The 23,296-nt window shown below is 38.7% G+C and overlaps 1 protein-coding gene across 1 annotated transcript in view; it reads right to left on the minus strand.

Moving 5' to 3' along the window:
* Positions 1-23,296, minus strand: part of KIAA1549L (KIAA1549 like) — an 84,545-nt gene that overhangs the window by 14,699 nt on the left and 46,550 nt on the right. The window contains exons 16-20 of the mRNA XM_074842607.1: positions 22,082-22,296; positions 16,327-16,456; positions 10,645-10,992; positions 3,986-4,083; positions 2,640-2,785 (exon numbers count right to left, since the gene is read on the minus strand). Coding sequence (XP_074698708.1) covers positions 2,640-2,785; positions 3,986-4,083; positions 10,645-10,992; positions 16,327-16,456; positions 22,082-22,296 — 937 coding nt within the window. The remainder of the gene's footprint in view (positions 1-2,639; positions 2,786-3,985; positions 4,084-10,644; positions 10,993-16,326; positions 16,457-22,081; positions 22,297-23,296) is intronic.

Consider the following 23,296-nt stretch of genomic DNA (forward strand, 5'->3'; position numbering starts at 1 on the left):
CAGTCTCCACAAAACCAGTGATTTATAAGTTCTCAATGACCTCCCATGCAGCCCTAGCTATGGATGCAATCAGGGCTTGCTAAGAGGAGAAAAATATATTTTGTAGCACAATTCTTTCCAGAGCAAAAATCTGTTTCAAGACTGTCTCAAAAAAAAAAAAAAAAAAAAAAAAAACCAGAAAAAAATTGGAAGAAAAATGAGGGATACGTCATCCAAAATATGGACTAAAAACCTCTATGTTATGATTGACATTTACACAGTGTTTTCTACTGTTAGGGACTAAGTCCAAGCTTTCATTTTGACATTGGGTGGCAGTGCCTTTTCACCCATGTCAGCGAGGATGCTGGAGTCACTCAGCCATCAGAGAATCAGTCACCATGGAATTGCTATGGATCAGTGTGATCTATGATGTACACCTGCACGGCAAGTAGCCACAGGGTATCTCACAGGACCTCTATCCCAATTCTTCCAGCCCCTTGGTTTGGAAGGACACGGGCTAAGAGATACAGACAATCTTTGTTCTTCCCAGATCACAGACAGCACAAAGTTCGCTATTTTAAATGAGTCAACAAGGCTGGAAATAAGTATTCTTCAGACATGTAGAGAAGAAAGTGCTCCTCCTGTAGATGACATGTGACTTCTACACCACAATGCTCTTTTATTCATTTAACCACACCAAAATGAGCTACTATTCAAACTGAACACTTAATTAGCTGATGTAATACCTCATCCCAATTCTTACTGCAACATCATGAACTTAGAGCTGATGTTGATGGGCTGCATGAGAGCAACATCAGGCTGTTTCATGCCAAATCGGCACCTGCAGCAATGTTTCTTCATGTATTGAGGCAATAAATTTTTTTTTTCCTATCAGAACATTAGAAATCCTTGTATTAAAGTTGCAGGTTTCTCACAACTCTCCTTGTCTTTCCCTGTACTATAGCCTTTTCTAGCATCTATCATATACGAAAGTTTCCTCCAACTACCCCCAGAATTATTCTAGGAAACTCCACAATGTACAGAAAGGTCACTTTGTCTCTTCTGAAATGCAGCCATTCTTCAGTGGCAACATAACATACCTGCTTTAACATACAGCAATAAAATCTCCACATCACTGTAAATGATAAAAAAGCATATATCGCACAGAACACATTACTGCAGACATGACGATGGAGCTCTTGGTAGTGTGGCATATTTATAGCTTCAAATGCTTTAAAATGAAAGGGTGAGCATCTGCTCTTTTCAGATTCACATGCACCATTTGCAGAAGGTATGACAAGAAGTGAAAGTAGAACCTACTATATTTAATTAATTGACAACAGGTTTGCATAACAACATTATTATTCTCAGTAGGTGATGCTGAATACAATGCAGATAACACTGTATTCCTTCTGAGGAAGCTAAGAAATAACTTTTTCTGGCAGATTAACAGAGCAATGTCTAATAAACCTACTAATTTCAAAACTTTGAACTGACAATGTAAGATTTTTTTTTTAACCTTGTAAGGTCTTTTCTATAGCTTTTCCATAAAACGTATTTTTCCAATGAGAAGCTATTTCAAATATTTTCCCAGCTAAATGTTATCCAGATACCATCAAAACAGTGTATCAGCTTAATCTCATTATTGAATCAATTCATTCATAAACAAAATTCATATCAAAAGGACCAGGAACTCACTAGGCCTTTAACACAGGGACATTTAGACCCAAAACAAGTTCTGCACTTGAGTAGGAACCACATTCTCCAAAATAGGAGGGGAGACAAGCTAATGGATTACCTTTGACTATGCAAAAGCACTGCTGCCTTGTGTTTTGAAGGGAAGGGGGCACATATCTTCAGCTTACCCCCCTCAGCAGCCCACTGTTGTGACAAGACTAGGGGTTAAGTTTCTCAAGAGGAAATAGGGAATCATAAAAACTCATCCCACAGTCAGGTTGGAAAACCTGTCTCGCACACACTGTTCTTCATGTGCACTAGTTTTTCCTTTTCCTTACAAACCAAGCAGAGCTGAATGCCATTAAGCCTCCTTCTGCAGTACTACTTACAGCTCCATTGTACATACTCTGTTTTCAAGCACTTGACCTGATGTTCTTGACTGATAAAATTATGGAAGGATCCACCCCATTTCTCCATGCCCCTCGGAACCCTGTTACCCATCTCTCACACTTTGTTTCTGTACACGGTGCAACACAAAGTGCGAGTCACACAACAGTCCCAATACTGCAACTTCTGCTTTTGCTAGCCAACACCCTCTGTACCAGCCATAAAAATTCCACTGGGTTTTGTGGTACAGATGAACTGTTTTGACGGGCTTTAATAATTCAGAGTCCTTATCAATAAGCCAGCAGAATGCCATACTTCAACAAAGATCAGGTACATTACTGCTGGATCTTACCTTCAGAAATGACCATTTCCTGGTACTTCTGCAGAATGAGTAGTAGTTTACAATGCAGCTGATGCTGCATTTACAAAGGAGCAATCCTTTGTAGGTGTCCTTTAGTTGTACCAGAAAAAAAACACCTAATACAATCTTTCTCCAAATAATCATCTCTATTTGCTATATCCCATACATTCACTTATATTCAAAATAAATTGTGAGGCTCTCAAAGGTGTAAGTTGGGTCTGCACTATTTTTTCACCTGAGTGAAAAGCTGATTGATCAAGTGGACCAACAGACATGGGAGCTCTTGAACCAGGTGCAAAAGATGCCTGATCATGATGCTGGGCCTGATCTGCCCCACTGGACTCAGGTATTCTCACTTTGCTGCCAATATCTGATGTAGACCTGTGCATTAAGAAAGAAATAAAATAGAAACTTTTATCATTCTGACTGACAGATGAGATTCATACCTACATACATGCCTATCAGCTACAGCCAGCTAGGAACAAGCTACCTAATTTTGCTCTGGCATGACAGAATTTTGGAGAACTGGAAAACAGTAAGTCTGGAGGTTTGAGAACAACTGGTCGCTACTTTGACAAAGCATGTTATTACCATTGCATAGAGTCTTTGCTTGCTACTTCAGACAAATGCCTGTGACGTGAAACACAAAACCCAGAGCTTTACCATAGTTCATCAACACAAAACTGTAGACAATACCATATTACTACAGTATATATGACTTGGTATCACACAGTAGGAGACTACTATGGTAAGTGATGTTAACTGCCCTTGGGAAGTACTAACATATTTTGAAATGGTGTGGCCCAGTTGCTTTAGAGCAGTGTAATGGATGAACAAGAATCTATCAACAGACAGTGTCCATATCCTGAATATTTGGATGCAGTTACGATATCATTAGCAGTCACTCCGAAGCTTCCTTTGGCCTCAGTGCTCCACAGCAACTCTCAGCAGGTCTGCAGTGCCTCAAATTGCAGTTGGCACCAGGCAGTACCTAACAGCACAGCACTGAAGGCTAAAGGAGTTCATCCACCACAGAAGTGTAAAAATTCCTTGAAATGCATTTTACAGAGTGCCTTACTGTGAGAAAGAGGCAAAACGTGTGCACAGAGCTAAGGCAATCAGGCTTTTTTTGCACATATTTGGCTTCAGAAATGCAGGTATATCAGAAAAGCTAGGCAGAAATCCCTGGACCCAGAGTACTGAGAAACATCTTACAATTCATCCATATCCTGTTGCAAGCCCTTACAATAGAAAAGAGCAGGGAGAATGACAGTGTGAATTATCTACCACACATCTGCAATACAATACGCCATTATGCGAGTTGAAGCAAAGCATGTTTTAAAAGAAATTGGAGCCTGGATTTCTTAATTTTATTGAAACCGATTAGCTAATAGAAAATTCATTGCTATTCCTTTCTTCTTCATGTTAAAATGAAACAAAACCAACATGTTTCTAATTTCGCAAATGTGTCTTTTAGTGCCTTATAAGTGGCTTGTAAATGCCCCTTCAGGATTTGCCCCAGTTCTTATTACAACAGTGGTTTTTAGAGATCATACCTAAAATAAAACAACAGATAAATACCTCCTGAGAGAGGCAACAGCCACAGGACCTGTTCTGGGAGGGACAGGAGGAGGAGGAGAACCCATTACCATCTCAGGAAGCTGAGAAAATCTGTAAGCCTGTAAAGGAGAAAAATAAATATTTTCTGAAACATCAGCAGATATCAAATTAAAAAGAACAAAAGAAAGTCAGAAATTAAATACCTGCTTCGTGTGATGGCCAACAGGAAGTTAACTTTTTGTGGAATCAATAGTAATTGCATTTTATTTGAGAATTTACAGTACTTGGGTGATTTTAGGATGTGGAAGAAAACATGAACAAATGAGTTCAGAGCCAAGATGAAGTCTAATTAAAATAAAATGTATCAAACACTGTCTCTGTGACATTTGTAACCTTGCTGGTAAAGCAAAGCTGTTACGATTATGTGAGACTCAACAGCTGCTTTGGACCCACAGGAAAAAGATCTCAGTATTTTCACTTCCTCCAGAAACAAAATATTTTAAAAATTCAGAAAGCATCATCAGAGCAGCATCTAGTGAAGTGGAGCTGCCTGTAAGCAATGCATATTTCAACCTCTTCCTTTCAGCCTTGAAGAGATGAAAAGAAAATTCTTCATAAAAACCCCAAGCTCTGTAACTTTCTAAAGCAATAACAGAGGTCTCAAACAGTTCTGAAAAAGCAGAGTAATTCAGGGGAACACAGGACCAACCCACTACGTCACAAAATTAAGCATCTAGCCCATAGTAATTCTAGATTTCATCACTAATACATGTGAAGAATGAGTAATCATGTCCATGAAAACCATGGCACCCAAGAAATGACATGTAGGACCAAACGTCTCTTCTGAATTCTTTGTACTGCTGTAGATTAGAGGTCATAATTTTGCCAAACATACTTGAAGACAGAGAGGTGGTCTCTCTCTAGCACTTTGTTGACACTTCAACACATTGTGTTTTCAGGGGGGTGGTGGTAATTATGCTTTTATTGACTGCTTCAGAGCAGTGCAGAGGATTAAAGATAAGATCAGAGCAATAGAAAGCAACATATTACAAGGAGGCTGCCCAGTATCAAGACATGGGCATTTTGACAAAAACTAGAGGCCAAAGTCCAGTGGTGGGACTTTGGCCCTCTAAACAAGAGGTATTTGGTTTAACCAGAGAAGCTCCCACCACAAACAGCAGAGAAAGCTAAAAAAACATTACCATGGGATGAGTCACTCTCTATCTCCTGCCTGTGGAAAGAGCCTACAGAATTTACATGATTAGGTCAGACTTAACACCTACATTTAGGTTTGAATTTGGCAATATAAATCCCACACTAAATATCAAAACCCACTATCTTTCAGTAATCATATTTAAAAGTTACACATTTAGACAGTGTTCCGATACCTTCTTTCTCAAATAGCTGCAAAACAGGGTTAACACAGAGGAAAGGTAGCATCAAATACTGACTTTTGATGTTGGTGTCTCTGAGGGAAAAGCAATACAGACCAAGCATCTTTCTCCCGCCTCTCACTGCCACCTCTTTTAAAGCAGGGTAGAGTCCCTCAAAGGCATGTCTGTGAAAATTATTTTTCCTTTCATGCCACCTACAAAATTTCCTAATATTTACTTTCACCATGCTACAATGGTATTTAAAGTATTTCTATATTTGGGGGGGGGGGGGGGGAATCTAAAAAAGCAACAGTACATTTCGAAGCCAGGGGTTGGAAATACTGATTTTAATGAAAGAACTGCATAGAAAAAACAAATCCTATTTGCATCAAAGAAAACCTCAATTAGATTTCTCCTAATAGCACTGGACTTGAAATGGTCCGCAATGCCTCTTCTGCATCTGAAAAGCTGGCAGTGCTCTCACAGGCTGAACTGAACACTTCCCTCCTGGCTCCACAAGCCTTTCACCCCACATCTTGCTCTCAGCATGCATTTCTACCAAGTATGAAATTCTTTTTTTTTTTTGCTGTATTTTAAAGGAACAGCACACAAGCTAATGTTTCAGAGTGGTCGGTGACTCCAGATACTGTTAGAGTATAACAGGGTAGACAAAGACACAGAGGTACATTTGGGTTTTCTCTTGTGTGTTAGTGGATATACTTTGGAATATGGGTGTCGAAGGAAGCATTTTAAGGGATCTCAAAGAACAGGTCATAAATGTGCTGTGACTGGTACTGAAAAGTTTTGGGGAAAAAAGTAGAAAATCAAAGCATTTATTTTGCTGCTTACATAAGAGATGACCAATTTTGACTGAGTGGCAATATTTTGCTAATGGCTATGCAGAGGGAATCCTGTTAAGGCGAAAAATCCTGTTAGAAGATCTGCTAAACCATGCCAAGGAACAGTCCGTTCTGGGGGATGGCAGTCAGTCCTCTCTGTGCTGAGCTTCCACAGACAACAAAATGATTACGAGAGGGAATGCCAATAAAATTTCTAGAATTTCTCCAATGGGACGGGGCATCAGTGTTTGCCTGCATGCAACACATGAATGGAAAAAAAAAGTGTTCAGAGGCTAAATTAAACCAAAGTTTTACTATAGAGGCCTGTCTGTTATAGATTTAGATAAGCCCTTAGGTTCTAGGCTAACTGGCATGATTGTAGAAATAGTCACTTCACTGAAATTCGTGCACTGTTGTAACTCCAATCAGAAAAGAACAAAACAAACATCAGCTGATTTAACAGAAAAATTGCCTAATTTTCAAAATTTGTTTATCCTTTAAAAGAAAAGTTGCATCACTCCTGTTGTTCACCAAAAAAACCAAAAACCAACAAAACAACTTAAAAAGAAAAACATTCTGCATGAATCCCAAACTGTAATTTGTTGAAAAATGAGGACTTGTATAATACAAAGGCTATCACAATCACTGGCAGAAGTAATCAAATCTGAGATTCAGGACAGACTGCAGAACCCACGCCACCCTTTCAGGAAGAAATGCCAGTGAAGGAGTCTGCTGTGGCTAAACCACTGACAACTTAAAAAGCAAACCAGTGAAGAATTTTAAAAAGTACTAATTGCAGTTTTCCAGAGAAACTTCAGCTCTTAGGCCCAGGGGACATACAGCACAACCCTCTGAAAGATAAAGTCCAGCCACCAGCAGATACCTGCACCAGTGTCTTCTACAACCCTTCCACAAAAGTCTAAGGTACCGCCTGTCAGGATGCAGGAAAGAAAAGTTAAATCAGCACACAGTAACTACAGTCTAAAGGAAAAACTTTGAACTTGGCTTTAAAGCTACATTTCCCTGGTTGCAGTATTAAAATATTTTTACCACCTCCAAATTAGAAGGCAACACTGAATAATTTAACCCAAGACAAATCTGTTTACAGAAAGAACCATCTCCTTACATCTCACCATAGGAATTAAAAGGGCAGTGTCTGTGTTTACTCATTGAATGATTTAACTAATTTGATTATTAAATTGCAATCCAGGAATAATGCAAACTCACTGATTTCAGCTAGATTTCGTTTTGCTTCGCTAGCTGTCCTGTTTCATACTTAGTTTAATAAATGTTACTAAAGACGCTGAACTTTGTTAAAATACTCTCACTTTACCTCTGTTGAATGAAGAGAAGCTCTGAGGACTTGGATACATTACCAGGCACTCAGCCTGCAAGTCTATCCATCAGTGCCTGTTTTATGGTGCTAGGTCCCACCTTGGGACCCAGAGCTCTGTTACTCTCACTCCCCTTTCCAGAGCACTCAAAAGGAGAGATGGGAACTGGTCCAGCCTTGTAATAAAGAGTTTTGGGTTTTTTCCCTGGCCATAACTCTCTGCTTGACTGAGCAGCACAAATTTCCAAAGCAGTAACGTGATCTGCCAAGGCACAACGCTGGCGGTCAGGCTTGTGTTATACACTCAACTCTAACTCCATCCTCCAGTCATAGTATACCAGTTGGATGACAAGAACCCTGCCAAGTGTTTCTCATCCCATTTTTGGAGGCTCCAGAGCAACACTAAGAGTTTGCATTTTACTAGTTTTCCTCTGCCGGGAGAAGGCACTAGCCCCATATGAAGGAATCCTGTTATCACAGGTTACCCATGGGCAGTTTGGCAAACAGGCATTCCCTTATAAAAGCTACAGATAATTTAGGTATTAATGGTAGCATGTAAAAAAAAAAAAACAGAAAAGGCCTCAAAAGGGAAAAGAAAAAGGAAAAGGAAAAAGAAGATGCACGCACACTCTGGAGAGATACACAGCTGTTTGATGGTGGGACTAACCACGAAGTTGACTGCAAAAAATTAAAGATCCATAACTTGGAGGAGACCTGAAGAAACATAGACCTGAAGAGTGGTTCTGGTCCCCTGAAAGCATATGGCACAAATACTTAGGAACAGAAGCAAACACTCAGATGGAGATTTGCATGCAAATTTTTGCTGTTTTGCCTCAATCTGTTTACCATTTGTGCTTTATAAAGGTAGAGCATGTTTATGCTAGAAATCTTATGCAGCACTTGTATCACCTATGAAATACCTTTGCATTAGGTTTCATAAAACCTAAAGGTGCACTCCCACAAACTGAAAAGTTTGTGCGATCTTGAAAAAAGTTTAGTCTAGTAACTGGACCATGAAGAGCCAGATCTCAGAAAAGAGTGACGGACTGAAGACTTTTATATTTGCCTTGTATCTAAAGGCCCAGCAGTAAAGCCAATGTCTGCGTTTGTTCCATCTAAGCAGGCAAAGTGCTCCTGAACCCAGATTTCAAATTATAATAGCATTGTTAATGTTGACTTTTAATTGCCACTAAAAACTGAATTTTAAGAAAGGGCAAAAAAAAAAAAAAAAAAAAAAAATCTTGGTTTGCAGAGGTAACATCCTCCCCTGTATAACAAACACCCCAGTGTTCAGGTACTGCTCATTCCCAAAGCTGCTGGAGGCTGCTCACTCACCCCTCAGCTCACCGACCCTGGACACCTTCTCTACATGTCAGCCAACTCACTCTCGAGTGCTCTCCATCACAGCATCTCCTGGAGAGCTGCTGAGCAGAGGTATCCTGGGCAGACAAACAGCTGCTAAGTTGCTGAGAGCAGTAATTCTTCCATGTTTTTCCTACCCACAGCTCACTTCCCACACATATCTCAGCTGGATATTTTCAATTCCAATCCTCCATTCCCATTTGAGAACAAACCAGTAAATGGTGTGGTTAAAGTACAGCTCATATTTGTGAAACTGATACACAGAAAACTGAATTAACAGCCCTTATCAGTCCAGCAGCCTGTGCCTATCCTAATCTGTGGCAATCAACTATCTTCAGGGAACTTTTTAACACTATCTGCAAAATGCCAGAAAGATAAGCAAATGCTTAAAGGTCCTAAATATGCAGAAGATTTAGAAGAGTAATAAGTCTTAGACAGAAAATAGTGAAGCATTCACCAAAAAAAGTATGGCTGTTATGTTTTTTTTAAAACCTGTCACCATATAATATTTTTAATTTCATTTTAGGAAGACTCTGAAGTGTTAAAGGAATCTGACTACCTATTAGCTGTCTCTTAAGCTTGTAATCGAATTCTAACCATAAAATATGGTTATAGGATGTATGAAGTTCATTGGACCAATTTCAAAGTGCCAGAAATAACCTTTAGCATGATTTAAATAGTGCCAGCCTGAACCTTTGCAGGCAGTGCCACTGGCTTTCAAATATGTTCAGAATAGTTCAGATGCAGCATCCCTTAACGTATTTTTTTTATTGTCATGGAAAGAAGCCATAGTAACAGTTAATTTTAACTGAGGACATTTTTGCATTATCCTCTTATTCTAGCCAAAGTAGGGGACTCAATTTGAAATGCATTCTTTCCAAAAAATACTAATTTCCAACCAAAAAAGCCTTAAAATTAACATTTCACACTGATATTGATAGATAGGATATTTCTTATCTGAAACCAGTCATCTCTGGTTTAGATTTGTACCTAAGAAGGAAAATATATTGTTGAGTTTCACAACACCGTATGCAGGAATTGAGGGGCAGTTTCACATGCCAAGGGTGTGCACAGTGCTGCTTCAACGTCTGCCTAGATACCTACAAAATTCCATCCACAATTTCCACCCACGGATTTAAGGTCTTAATTCATTTATTACTTCTGTGAGATAAGGACATTTTAGCCACAATTTGAGGCTAGAAAATGAAGGATAAAGAGTGACTTACATAAAGTCAACCAAGAAACTCATGGAATTAAATCATCTCTAGAGTCCCAAGTAACAGCTATAACTGCAAGATTGTCAATAACATCCCACATTTCAGGTCTGATTATTACACTTGGTTCACTCGCTTGTGATGATGCTCTTCAGTGACAGACCTCACACAGAAGTGTTGAATGTTTCATACCCAGACGCCTACAAAGCTGTTCTACAAAACCAGACCGCTTCCTAGTATGCATTCAGTAAATAGGAGGAGACATGCAAACACGTTCTTGACCTGTTGAACAGCCTGGAGCTTAGTGCAGCCTACTCTTTGAAGCACAATTTAGACAAGACGACCTTGTTCCTAAAATAGATACTGAGTCTTCCTGCAAGAGACGGGTATGGGTAAGCATACATACATACACCCCACTACCCATACTTATTTATGGTAAGCATGGCTTTACATCTGGTTGCAAGCATGTAAATGGGGCTACTACTTTAAAAAAAAAATCTGGCTCATAGTAGAAATATCTTTATGATATTACAGTATACTAAAGAGAAGTTTCACTTACTGGTCTTGGTAAACTGTACTGATACATTTCTGGCCTGTATGTGGGTACCCACTGTACCCCCCCTCTAGGTCGGGTCATGGTACCAGGAGCACTGGTCACAACCTCCGAGTAGGGCAAGTGCGGTGCTGAGCTGTACGCCTCCTGCCTGCTCTGTCCTCCGTGGCCCGCAGAGGCCAGGCTGAAAGCCTCTTCCAAGAGCATATGCATCTGCTGTCGAACCTCATCAATGGAGGGCTGAGAACTTAAAGTTGAGGTCTCCGAGTGGCCTTTGGCCTGACGGGACCTGGTGTAACTCCGAGGCTCGTTGACACGGTCAACATTTGTTTCTTCTATAATTTCAGGCTCAGTCTGTTGGATGGAATAAAAGCATGTATACGTAAAAAGCTTTACAAGACAGTGTTTTGTGTGAAGCAGCACAAATATTCTCAAACACAGATGTAACATATACAAAGTCAGGAATTGTGACAATATAGACACACGACAAATATTGGAAAGGAGTGATATGATGCAGGCGAGTATAATAGCCTTTTATATCCTATATTGTTTGCTGCAAAAACTAGGAGGGACACTCTGCAGCAGATTAAATTGTCAATGATTCACTAAAACAATTAGAAGTAATGTTTAAATTCTTTTCTTAGTTGTTACTATCAATGGGAGTACAACTGTGCCAGGAGGAGTATGGCTCCCTAAGTAGTACCAATCACTATGAAGGACCCCTTACAAAGGGACCTCTTGTTACAGCTACGGAGATTGAAATTCTTTTGTCCATTCTCACATGTTAAGATTTCAGAAGAATTAAAGTTTAGGAGTTTGCCTGAACTTTCTAACCCAGTGAGGACCACTAACAATGATGCCACAAATTAGGTCCTGTCCCTCACAGAAAATATCTTGACCCAGCTCAGTCATCTTACCTAGTCACCGAACAGCAGTTACACAGAAATTTAGCCAAAACCAATGTGGGAACAGTGACTGAAGCATGTACTCTAATGAGGAGATAGTACTCTGGCAGCTTAACTTGAAGGGTTACTCCTAGAGTAATTCCTTCTGTACAGATAAGTGCAAACAGAAATCACCCCACTGATTTTTTTTTTTGCCTGTAACTCCAAGACAGAAAAATATTGTAAGAACTTGACATATAACTTCATCTATATTCTGTAAGATTAGTTTTACAACCTATAGTTTTTAAAAATACATTTTAAACAGGCAACCTGAAAAAGCAACCAATTCCTTCTAATTCTTTAAATATCAGTAAAATGTACTTAAGATGCTAAGATAACTGGAATGAAGAATAGCATGTGTACCTCCTCCTATATATAGCATGTGGTTAGAATTGTCTTAGCATTTAAAATAGCCACAAATAACACAACAGGATGTTCTTACTAAAAACTCCAGCACTATCCTGATAATTTGAGTGCTCTGTAGCTCCTAGAGTGGCATAGTTTTTTTCCCATGTAATAGTGAGTTTCTATATCTGACTAGATAAGCAACTGTGCCCCCAACCTTTTGCAAGCTGTGTGTGATCATATATATACTGTAGGACAATGATAGTACGGATTTCTTCATTTGAAGAGGAAAATATCAAACCGACTTTCTTCTTTTGTTATCAGCCATTCAGAGGAGAGTTATGTGGTTAGCCTAAAAACTGACAATATATTTAAACAAAAGATGTTAACTTGTTTTCTCTCTTAGCTGTTGTAAGTATAGCTATATTTTGTACTTAATGAAAATACAGCAATAAAAAAGGAAAATTAAGACAATAATTAATCATTTGTATATTAGAATTTAACAATAATTTATACGGTTATATGATATATTATTCAAACCAAACTTTAGGCTTCCTAAGTGGTACACACATCAGACTGGGGGAGGAACAATGTAACAGCACAAAGTTACCTTAAACTGAAAAATCTTCAACTAAATAGTTTCCCTTAATTTTCTTCCTGCATTTTGATTCCCTTGTTATTTGTGTTGTTACAGTAAATAAAAATCAGGTAAATTTTAGAAGCCTGACTATAAAATGCAGCGATAGTTTGTATAAGTGCAACCAAAGAGCCTCTGAAATCATAATGTCCCAACTGGATGATTAATAACCACAGTTCTTCTGTTTCCTCATGCCTATAAAAATGTCAGTGAATGGAGTCCCACAAGAGACCTATTACTACCCAATGCTGAAATAAATCAGGTTCTCTACTACAACCCATTAGACCTCTACAGAACATCTAAAATACATCGTATGAGTAAAGGATGCATATTAGCAGTCAACATTAAGTCAGCTTATTTATCAATATAAAAGTTGACAGGAAGATTTTGGAGGAGACTGGTGACCATTACTTTTTTATCACTTTCTGATGTATGTCATTTGCTTTCCTATCAGTTGAAACACGTATCATAAATAGATGCCATTATACATTAACATTACCCTTATAAAAATCCAGATATTGTTCATACACAGTTACTGTATAATACAAGGAACTGGAATTACACGAAGAAGGAAAAGAAAATCCTGTACTGAGAGACAGACTTTACACTTTTGGCATAACTCTGCTGCTGCAACTATATCAGTAAAATTCTTCACGTGAACAGTAGTCTGTAAGCTTTTTGAGGAATTGCATTAATTTAACTATATCAATAAAACTATACCAGTAAATTCTTTTGCATTTTGATCTCTTAGATATGTATTGTAAGGTCATTTTCTTCCTCTTACACCAAAACCAGCCTAGATATTTTCTGCACTAGCATGAAGCTCATGAGCAGGTTTTAGACTCTCTTCATTAGAGCATTTGCTCTGCTCACAATTGTCTGTGAACATGTTGGAAATAATAAACATGTTAATAAAGTCTCCTTAATCTACATCCTAGGTGAAGGTGATGTAGTAAACCCTGTTGGGATTATTTAAAAGTGAAAGATAGGTACTGGTCAGTAATAATCCATTTATAAAAGATGCTATAAAGGCAAATAATATACTCAGAACATCAAACAGTAGAATGTACACTCCACAATAATGCAAAAAGCTACCCATTCTATACGGACAGCTTGTAACTATTGACCTCATATCCTGACCAGTTTTTAGCTCTGAGAAACAGAACTATGATTCAGAGAAATATCATCAAAAAATCATTATAGTGAATGAAATATTTTTAGAAAACCATAATTGAAATATTAGAAGTTTGTTATGTAAGGGGAACCAAAAATACATAAATAAAAAATCAGTAGAGTGGAATGGCAGATCTCTGAGCTCTTACTTCCCTCTGCTATTTAAAGGACAAAGCAAAATCATGCAGATCAAACTCTCACGATCTGGTTGTGCATATAAGTCTAGGGGTTCTTAAGCGGTTTTCTTAAAGAATCCGGGGAGATCTTAGTCTCTTTTGTTAAAAAAAGAAAAAATATATTTATCATTGTTGGGAAGATAAACCTCAACACATAACCTGGCCATACTAGTAACAGCTCAAAAGAAAAAAAGTATTTTGTTAAGCTGTGAAAAACGTCTCATGACTTGGAGATTATATGAGCTATTTGATTCATGAATTTAATTATTTGGAACTGCTTATAAAAACACAAATTTCACTATTCTTTGGCAGAACTTGCTGCTAAATAGCATACTGGGAGGAAGAGGTTAGCAGGAGTCTGAGAAGGCTGGAAGCTTTAGAACAACAAAGTGGGTGTCAAAGAATGGTACCAGATGTTAGTACATAGAAGAGAAAGGACACAAGATTCAGCATACAAACCAGCCTTTTTTCACCCATTATCAGAGGTCAGATTTACAGAGGTGTTTAGTTGCACCACTGGTGAAATCCATATGAATTCCGTGCGTAAATATAGATACAAGTGCTCACCCGTGGGTATCCTGGGAGACCAAGCCTGTCAGACACTTGGCACAGCTCTGAGGAACCTCAAACAGGAGTGAGGAAAACCAGCCCACGCTGAGGCTTGGGAACTAAATTTCAATATCCTGTCCTATTTTCCCTGGCATCTTTCTGCTTTCAGATGGGAAAAACATGCAGAGTTAGAGGTGCACTGCAGTGAATCTGCAGCACATCAGGCAAAAGGAATTTTATCAGTAAATTTAAAAATTTATCAGTAAAAAAGACTGTGCCACGGACAGCTTGTGCAACTGCCACGTTAAAAGAAAGGCAAAGGCAAACTTGTGTGTGATGTGCACAGATCTCAGCATTTATAATTACTTTTAGGACATTTCAGAATCTGCACAAACTCGTTAATCTACTTTCAAGGTTCTTCACAAATTTTCTTTAAAATTCACTTTATATATGGTATAAATGATATATTAAAATGTATTTTTAAAATATTACTCTTTATAGCATATTAATTTTGAACTAATAGCAGGAGGCCATGCCTGCTCCCAGAATGTTTTCAACATTCATTTCAGGAAAATATCACCTACAAAAAACTAGCTTTTCTTAGCATATTAAAAAAATCCCTTGTTTCTTGAAACATGATTTTCAGGATGCTGAAGGAAGGCTGGCTTGGTAATGTTTTTATGTAACAAAGCTCCAAAAATAAAGGAAACATTTAAAGGGTGTGGGGGGGTGTAAAAATATTTTTGCAACACCTATTTCTATAGGTCATACCTTTTTTTTTTTTTTTTTTCCAGGCTACAGCGATGTATTCTAATGCCTCAGAAAGCAGTGAACCAGTCATCCCACTTACATGGCACGTGACTCATGCAATCTGATGGGAAGTGTCCAAATGCAGGAAATCATTCAAGAAATCTGACACCCACAACATGCCCCAAAGAATTCTGTAAAAGATTTAAAGTTCCCTGAACACATCCCTGACCTTAGTACGTTCCTCCACCTTGTTAAAAACACATCCCTAGCGGCTGAGTTGACAATTAAGCCCCACACAAAATGCTTGTCTCCTACAGAGTTTAGAGGATGAATAACCACCATTTCCTTATTTTCCAGAATGGTTTAGACCTTTTCTAGGGACTGATCTTCAGGGATGGCTGAGCTACAGCATTTTGTACACGTGACAAAGGATTGAAAAAATTCTAAATTATTCCAGTGAGGGGGCTATTTTTATCCATCCTCATTCTGATGTACACAGTGTCAACTTGCACCCAGTGTATGTTCAGACTGCACAAGGCAGATGAGTTGTCTTGTGTTGGCTGCATGAGTTCCTTGGACCATAAACCAGCATCTCCTCTGGCTGGTTTTGACATTTACCTACGCGAAACTCTCCCAGTGCTGATGTAGTAAGAGGACAATATCTGTTCCTAGGGGATTTCCACAAAACACTGCCATCTGGACTTAAGTGAAATTTCCAGAAGTTGGTTGTTCATTCTTCTGAATCAAGAGAGCAGCATCAGAGGTACAGAACAAACAGAGGATTTTAATTGTAATGAAAAAACCTCAGTATCAAGTAAGTGGTCACAAGCTTAGAAGAACTATCAAAATTCAATACTTTGGCAAATAATGAGTTTCAGGGTGAACATTTTGTTTGCATTTCAGACTGTAAAATGTTGTACAGCTATAACATATGTGAAAGAGTCTGTGATCTGAGTAGCCCGAGCTTTTTTCAGCATGCTGAGTGCACATTAAGTACTGTAATGTTAAATACCCAATGGCACTCTGGCTTGTAGCTGAGCATTAGTTTCCTGGTTTTAGGAGTAAGTTAAGACTTTGCTGAACAAATTTCACTGCACGTATCTGATAAACTTACGTCATATCCACTATTACGGATTCCACGCCTAGGTCTTTCTCGAGTAACAAGAAGATCCATCTCAGTTTCTCCTGGGCTAGGGCTGTTCAAAGACTGCCTGCTTCTATACACTGAGTTCTTCATCGGTTGCCTAGAAAACATGAAACAAGAAAACAGTAAAATGAAAACAAAAAAAATGGCAAGCAGCACTTTTCAATATTTACCTTTATTTTAAAATGATGAGGTTCATAAAAATGCCACTTGATTATAGGATAATCTTTCTATATGGAAGTGCTAGAAATCAGTAACATTATTAAGAGATCATTAATTTTGTTTACTGTTAAAGAAAATAAAGCTACATAAAAGACACGGACATCACATGTGGGAGCTTATCAGATGAAATATGTCCCAAGATCTCAGAACCCTTTTAACCTCAGCTGACATGATTCAAATTCATAAAAAGTAAACAGGTGTTATTATCAAAAAAGAATAGGACCTCCCACACACTCAGATGGGGAGCAGAGATTTTGGTTGCTGATCCTGAGCAATGAGAGAGAAGCAGAATAATGCTCCACTGAAATGAACACTGTTCACAGCAAAGTGAACAGGAAGAGAGGCAGGAGTGGGAGGGAACTGCTTGCAAGATACTGTTTTTAAATAGCCACTTTGGTAACTGGGCACAACTTTATCGGAGATGTGCACTCCCTGGGATTAAACCACTTCCAGCATAGCTGTGAGCAGCACTGGGGCAAAGGCACCCCTAGGTGTTGAGCTTTCTTGTGCTAAGAAGCAAGGGGAAGCAAATGTAATAGAAAGACAGCATATAACTCAATACCCAAAATATACTGTAATCTTTCAAACACAACCATTTCTTCCCTTGTTACTGGATGTACAAAAACAAACACAGCATTCCTCTGTAAGATACAGAACATATCTGTACGTAAACTCTTCAGGAGTAGTTGCCAAATCGTGATACAGAAACTTCATGCTTCATCAAGCTGCATCTTTTAAGAAGGCTACATCTAAACCAGAAAAGTTTAGGAGATGTTGTTCTCATGGTGTATCTGGCCATTAGTCATTTTCTTGCATATCCCAGAGAAGCGCTCCTCCCACTGTAGATCAATAACAGATCAAATAATGGCATGACAGTTTTATTTATTAACACAATAATTGTTAGAGCCTGGTATAAAGTTACCTTTGTCTAGTCATGCTATTTTTCTGCTTTATGCAATTATTTCATTCAAAATATTAGAAGTAGATCAGGTCATCCAACATGTGTGTTGCTCATTTTCCACAGGGGACCTGACAATGTTCATAGTGAAGTAAGAGAAGTTGCACTATTACATTTGAATTCACACTTTCAGTCTCTCTTTGCAAGGTAAGATTTACACCTGAATAGTTGCATTGTGCTGTCAGATGGATCCCCAACATGAGCTGGGGCCCACTGGACCAGCCCGGTCACTATGCTCAGCAGATAATAGTAAGAGATATAGCAAAAGTGTAACAACACGGATTTTGGGGCAACCTGCTTCTACAGTGTCTGCACTTAGGTCAGATGGAGAGCTATCCATAACTGCCAGGACATATTGTCCCTTCCTCTGGCACCTGAAGCCAGCAGTTCTCAACTAACCCTCACAGACAATTGCCTGGAAATGTACACTTACTCCTTGTCTTCCCAAGGTTGTCTTGGGTTGCTAGTTCTACCCAGGCAGCAATGTTGTAATGTTGTGTGTCCACAACATTATTTTGCTCAGTTAATTCTTGAGAAAGTAAAAATATCTTTAGTGTATTGCATTCATCCAGGTACATTTTTCATCAGAAAAATTCAAAAGTGACAAGCATTTTTTGCCCTTCAACCAAATCTTAGCAAAGTATTGCTGCTGTGGTACAGGATTTAACACAGTGATGGGATGATTTTGAGGCTACAGCAAGGGAGGGTTTCAAAGGCAATAAACATCAGTCAGAGCACAACAGCCTTTCAGCCATGACTGATAAATTTGTGGGAATCAGAGAAGAGTTGAAAGTAGAAATTTGGAAGGGGGCTATTGAAGGGAGAAGACTTGGGTGACTTTTTCCAACATTCTCCTATGCTTGCCAGGTAACTTGAGACTTCTGCTAAGATTTGATTGAAGGCCAAAAAATACTTGTATTAAAGATAAGTGAACCTGTGGCTGTGAGCTCTATTTGATTTAGTAAGTGGGGTAAAAATAAGGTCTCCAGAGTCTGAAATGTTTGGGACTGCCTGAACTGATTACAAAGAGATCTACTACAATATTTGAGATATTGAAAAGCCTAGGACCATTTCTGTAAAGTGACGTAAGAGGAAACCACGTTAAGTAGCCTGTTCCATTCACCCATTACAAAGACTTCATGGTTTAACATCTCAAGAACCACCAGTGAAATGAAAAGACAACACAATCCAAATGAATTCACTGATAAGAAGAAATAATTCTTCAGATATTACAGATTTGGTTAACAGAACTTTTTGCCTTGACACATCAGAACAGCAGAAATTGGTTTGCAGAAATCCAGAAAGACAGACATTTACATGATCAGACAGAATAAAAGGTATCACTAAAAAAAAATATCAGTTTCACACTTCTGATTAAACTGAGTACTGAGGCATGTACTTAAATTTAAGGCAACTTTCAAAAACTTCTGTGTGACTTAACCACAAATCTCCATGCACATGTTTGAAAGTCCCAAATGCACTGCCAAAGCAGAAGACAAGCAGAGGTTTTGGAATGAATTTCCCCTATAAAAATAATACTGAATAAATTTAAGTGCCTTACATTGTTTCTTCCAAGACTATACTGTCGGTATTACCAGAAAACATGGTGAGCTAGATTATGCTAAGGCTAATCAGATCTGACAATCTTTATGTTCCTACATTAAAGGTCTCTAAAATTTCGTACATGTTTTACAATAGGTCCATAAATACTTGGTTGATGCAGTTGTGATATATTTTCTAAGGGATTCAAATCTAATTCATGCAGATTCTTGACCTGATTACAAACTATTAAAGAAAATCCCAGAATAGTGCATATGATCAGTAGGCTCTTAAAAATTGCCTTGAGATTGCCAATTAGCTCATTTAAGAAAGTTTTACTAATGAGAAAGGAGGTATGAACGCTAACAACTGGCATTCAAATGGGTTAGCCAGTGCCTTCTGGGAACACAACTGGAACATTTCAAAACATCAATTTTATGGCACAGAAGACTCAAGGTACTAAGAGCTAAACGCTGTTCTTGAGCAAACCAAATTATTTAGTAGCAATGTTTTGTAAATCACTTTTAAATACAATTTAAAACAAATCCAAATTGTAAAGGCGATCTTGAGTAATCAACTGAATCTTTATTTTCTGATATATTTTGGAAATGCTTTATTAATGTGATTTAACTTAGTGGAATATATACAAAACAGAAAAGAGTGGAATAGACCTTTTCCCTAGAAACTTCGAAATCTATGACTGACTCCTAAGTGATATTATTTAAAAACATAAAATGCAATTTTTCAGTTTTTAATTGCTGTAACTATAACGATACAAACAAGGATTCAAAGCAGAAAACGTTAGAAATCAAATCTTTTCAATTTTATGCTAACCTACATTGCTTTAAAATAATTTTTATTTCATTACCAAAATACAATTGTATCATTTCATTTGTCAGTCACCAAAACTCACATTACCTTGTAGTTTTATTCAAGGCCTTCCTCCAGCAGTATGCCATTTTAGCCATCTTTTTTTAGTTAGAATACTGAAGACAATAATGCTGTCATCTGTGTTGCAGCCTATCAAGTTCAGTTCCAGGTCTTAGTATGGAAATTTTAGCATAGACTTTGGAATTGGTTTGTTTGCAAACACCTGCAACATCTGTGTAGGTCTTTACAGAAAGTACATCAGAAATGGTTCCTCTCTCTTCCTATGTAGGGATATAGACTATATATTTAACAAATAAATCTGGCAGTCAGCCTTTTATGGTTCAGCTACACAATGAAATCATTCCTCTACAGCAGTATACCTGCCTTCAAGCAGTTTATATCATGCCAGTGATCACTATCTCAAATAGACTATGACAGGTTTACACAACACATTAGAAAACACACAGAAAAAAAATGTATTCTGGGACCTTGCAGCACATTAGCACATGAACAAACATCAGTATATTTAACAAAAAGCAGATGGCTAGCATTAAAGCTTCATGTTTAATGTTTTAAACATTTCCTACATGGCATGTGACACAAAATAAACATCCAAAGTAATGTCACAGTCCTTCACTATATGGACAGCACACAGTCATATCAATGTTTCTACAGTTCCATCTATATCTTCTAGACAGTCCGTGCAGACAGAGCAGGACTCCTGTGTACTGAGGGTTCAGTATCTTACCTTTCAGTGCACTTGGAGCAATTTATTCCTTCCCCACTGGAAAACTGCACAAGGAAATGATGCCCAGACCCTCCAGCAAGGACGTAACATACACTTAAGTCAGCATCTTTCTCCTTCATTGATCAGTGCAACCCTGGGAAACGGCTCATCAAGGGCAGTATCCCTCAGTCATTTAACTCTAGACCTATAGAAGTTCATCTGATCACAGTTCCTGCCCATATTCTGAGCCAACTGCTGTTATATTTCCCATTACAGTCTTTTTCATCTCTGGGCCCCAAGGGTAATCGCTGAAGTTGCACTGTGTGCAAAGACTGTGTCACCATCAATGCTTTGATTGCAGTTATGATTTATACTCATAGGAAAACTTTGGTCTGAACCTCCCAGGAGATGGGCTGCAAGATTGCACCTCCAGGCGTGAGGGTCATTTCCAGAAAAACGTACTTCAGTATCCCTTTCTCCCTCATGGGTCAGCTGCTGCTCGTCCCTGATTACAGTAAGAACCAGAGCCCTCGTGGTGCAAGGTGCAACGGCAAACACACTCTTATAATCCTTCACACCTCCACCACCCCTAAAGAAGAGTAATCTGCATACTGTGCCATTCCCGGGGTAGGACTGGTGTGATCTCCTCTTTTCAATGCATCAACTTGTGTTTCAGAGAGCACCAGCAAAAGATCAGGTCCACCCACCCACAGTAGGCTCAGGCAGAATCAGCATGTACACTCCCTCCTCGTTTCTAAAATGGGGAGATGAATACTACTGGTGTGCCATCCTCAAGAGACAGTGAAGTGTTAATCAAACATTAGTACTGTTATACAATACGCCAGCTTCGCGTCACAGATGAGCAAATTATGAATTTCTGTTAAAGGCACAGGAAGATCACCAACAACAGGTACACACACAATCTTACAGACACTATCCCTGCAGGACCTACTGAAATACATTGACGGTGTACTGGTTGTGTTATCTTATGCCTATTGCAATAGTCATATTCAGATAAAAATAATGACAAAATAATGACACCACTGAACTGTGGAAAAGAATGAATTCAGATGCTAACTTCCTGGCTTAAGTCCACTCTCAGTATTACCAAAAACATTACTACCACTTCTATTTACGTTACCTGGAAAATGACTCACAAGAACTTGCAACAGTCCCTTCCCTTATTTTTTTGTCTTTCCATTTCTTGCTTTTTAACCACATTGCAGTTTTACCAGATGACATACTTTGATAAATAATCATGGGTCATATGAATTTTCTTCATAAAGTAGGAGGGGCCAGCTGACCATACAGCAAACAGTTGGCTCATTAAGAACAGCCCCTTTGATTCCCAACATACCCTGGACATAAACTTTCTTCCTAGATGAAGAACTGCAAATAAAAAGTCTCACCTGTTCTTAGGCTCAGCAAAAGGAGACGAGATATCTGCATCTGGATCCAAAATGTGGTCAAGCTCTTTCTGGTTTTTTTCATACATCCTTTTTCTGTCTGTCAGCCCCTTGTTATCAACCTGTGGGAAATCATAGTACCCCTTCCTCTTGGCTTTCAAGCGCAGTTTGTTGCGGTAATGTTCTATATCGGACTTCTGCTTCAAAGCCTTGTTCACCTAAAAGGCAGAAAGACATTTAAAGGATGGTGCTGGGCTGGCTACTTCCAAATGATATTGTGAGAATGTGGTTGATGCACTGCATGTGTCATTTTACAGAGCGCATTTTGTACCACACCGTGCCATCTGTAAGCAGTGAGGAACTGCAAGTGAACAGAGTCGCTGCATTTTTATGGCTTGGCAGATGGTTAAATAATTTTAGCCTAAAAACTATGTACCATTACAACAGTGACTCAGATACACCCACTGAAGAAAAACACTGATGATGTTAGCCAATTGTCGTGACCCAACACTGTGCTTGCTTTTGGGTAACATGGGGAGAACTCACCAATGAAAACTTTTCTAGGGTCCTGTAAGTACAGAGACATCGCCCCTGACTACACAAAACTTTAAGTAAGTCACCACCAATGCCTGGGGAAGAATTCCAATGAAATATCATCATATGTTCCTTATATTTATATGCTTCCTTCTGAATCTGCTATGGTCCCCTGTCAGAGACAGGATCCTTAAATAAACAGGTGTTTGGTCTGACCTGGTACAGGTCAGGTCCCATGGATGCTCCTAAGTATTGAGAAAATTTCCTTTCTGTTTGAAATTGTCAATTACATGGAAATGAGCAATTTATTTGGACTTTGTGCTTCCAGAGTCAAATTCTACAGTCTTCTCACAAATTTTATGAAATGTAATGTACAAGAGAGCACACACCACTGGCAATGCCATCCTGTTGACTTACAGAAAGTAGATGCTGAAATCTAAATAGGCCTTTCTCTGAGTTTGGAAACTATGTGGCAGGGCTTAATACACAAGTATGAAATGGAGCACGACAGACTGCTCTAATCCATGCCCCCATGGGAAGCCTGATGACACTGTCTTTTACTGTGTCTCTGGCAGCAGCCCTCCCTGTTGCTTTTAAACAGCATCAGAGAGATTCCGGCTGATCTTTAAATGACTGTTGCAGTGTGAGTCTGCAAACAAGACACCTCTCTGGCTTGTCCCCATC

Source organism: Strix aluco, chromosome 16 (genome assembly GCF_031877795.1).
Source record: "Strix aluco isolate bStrAlu1 chromosome 16, bStrAlu1.hap1, whole genome shotgun sequence".
NCBI lineage: Eukaryota > Metazoa > Chordata > Aves > Strigiformes > Strigidae > Strix > Strix aluco.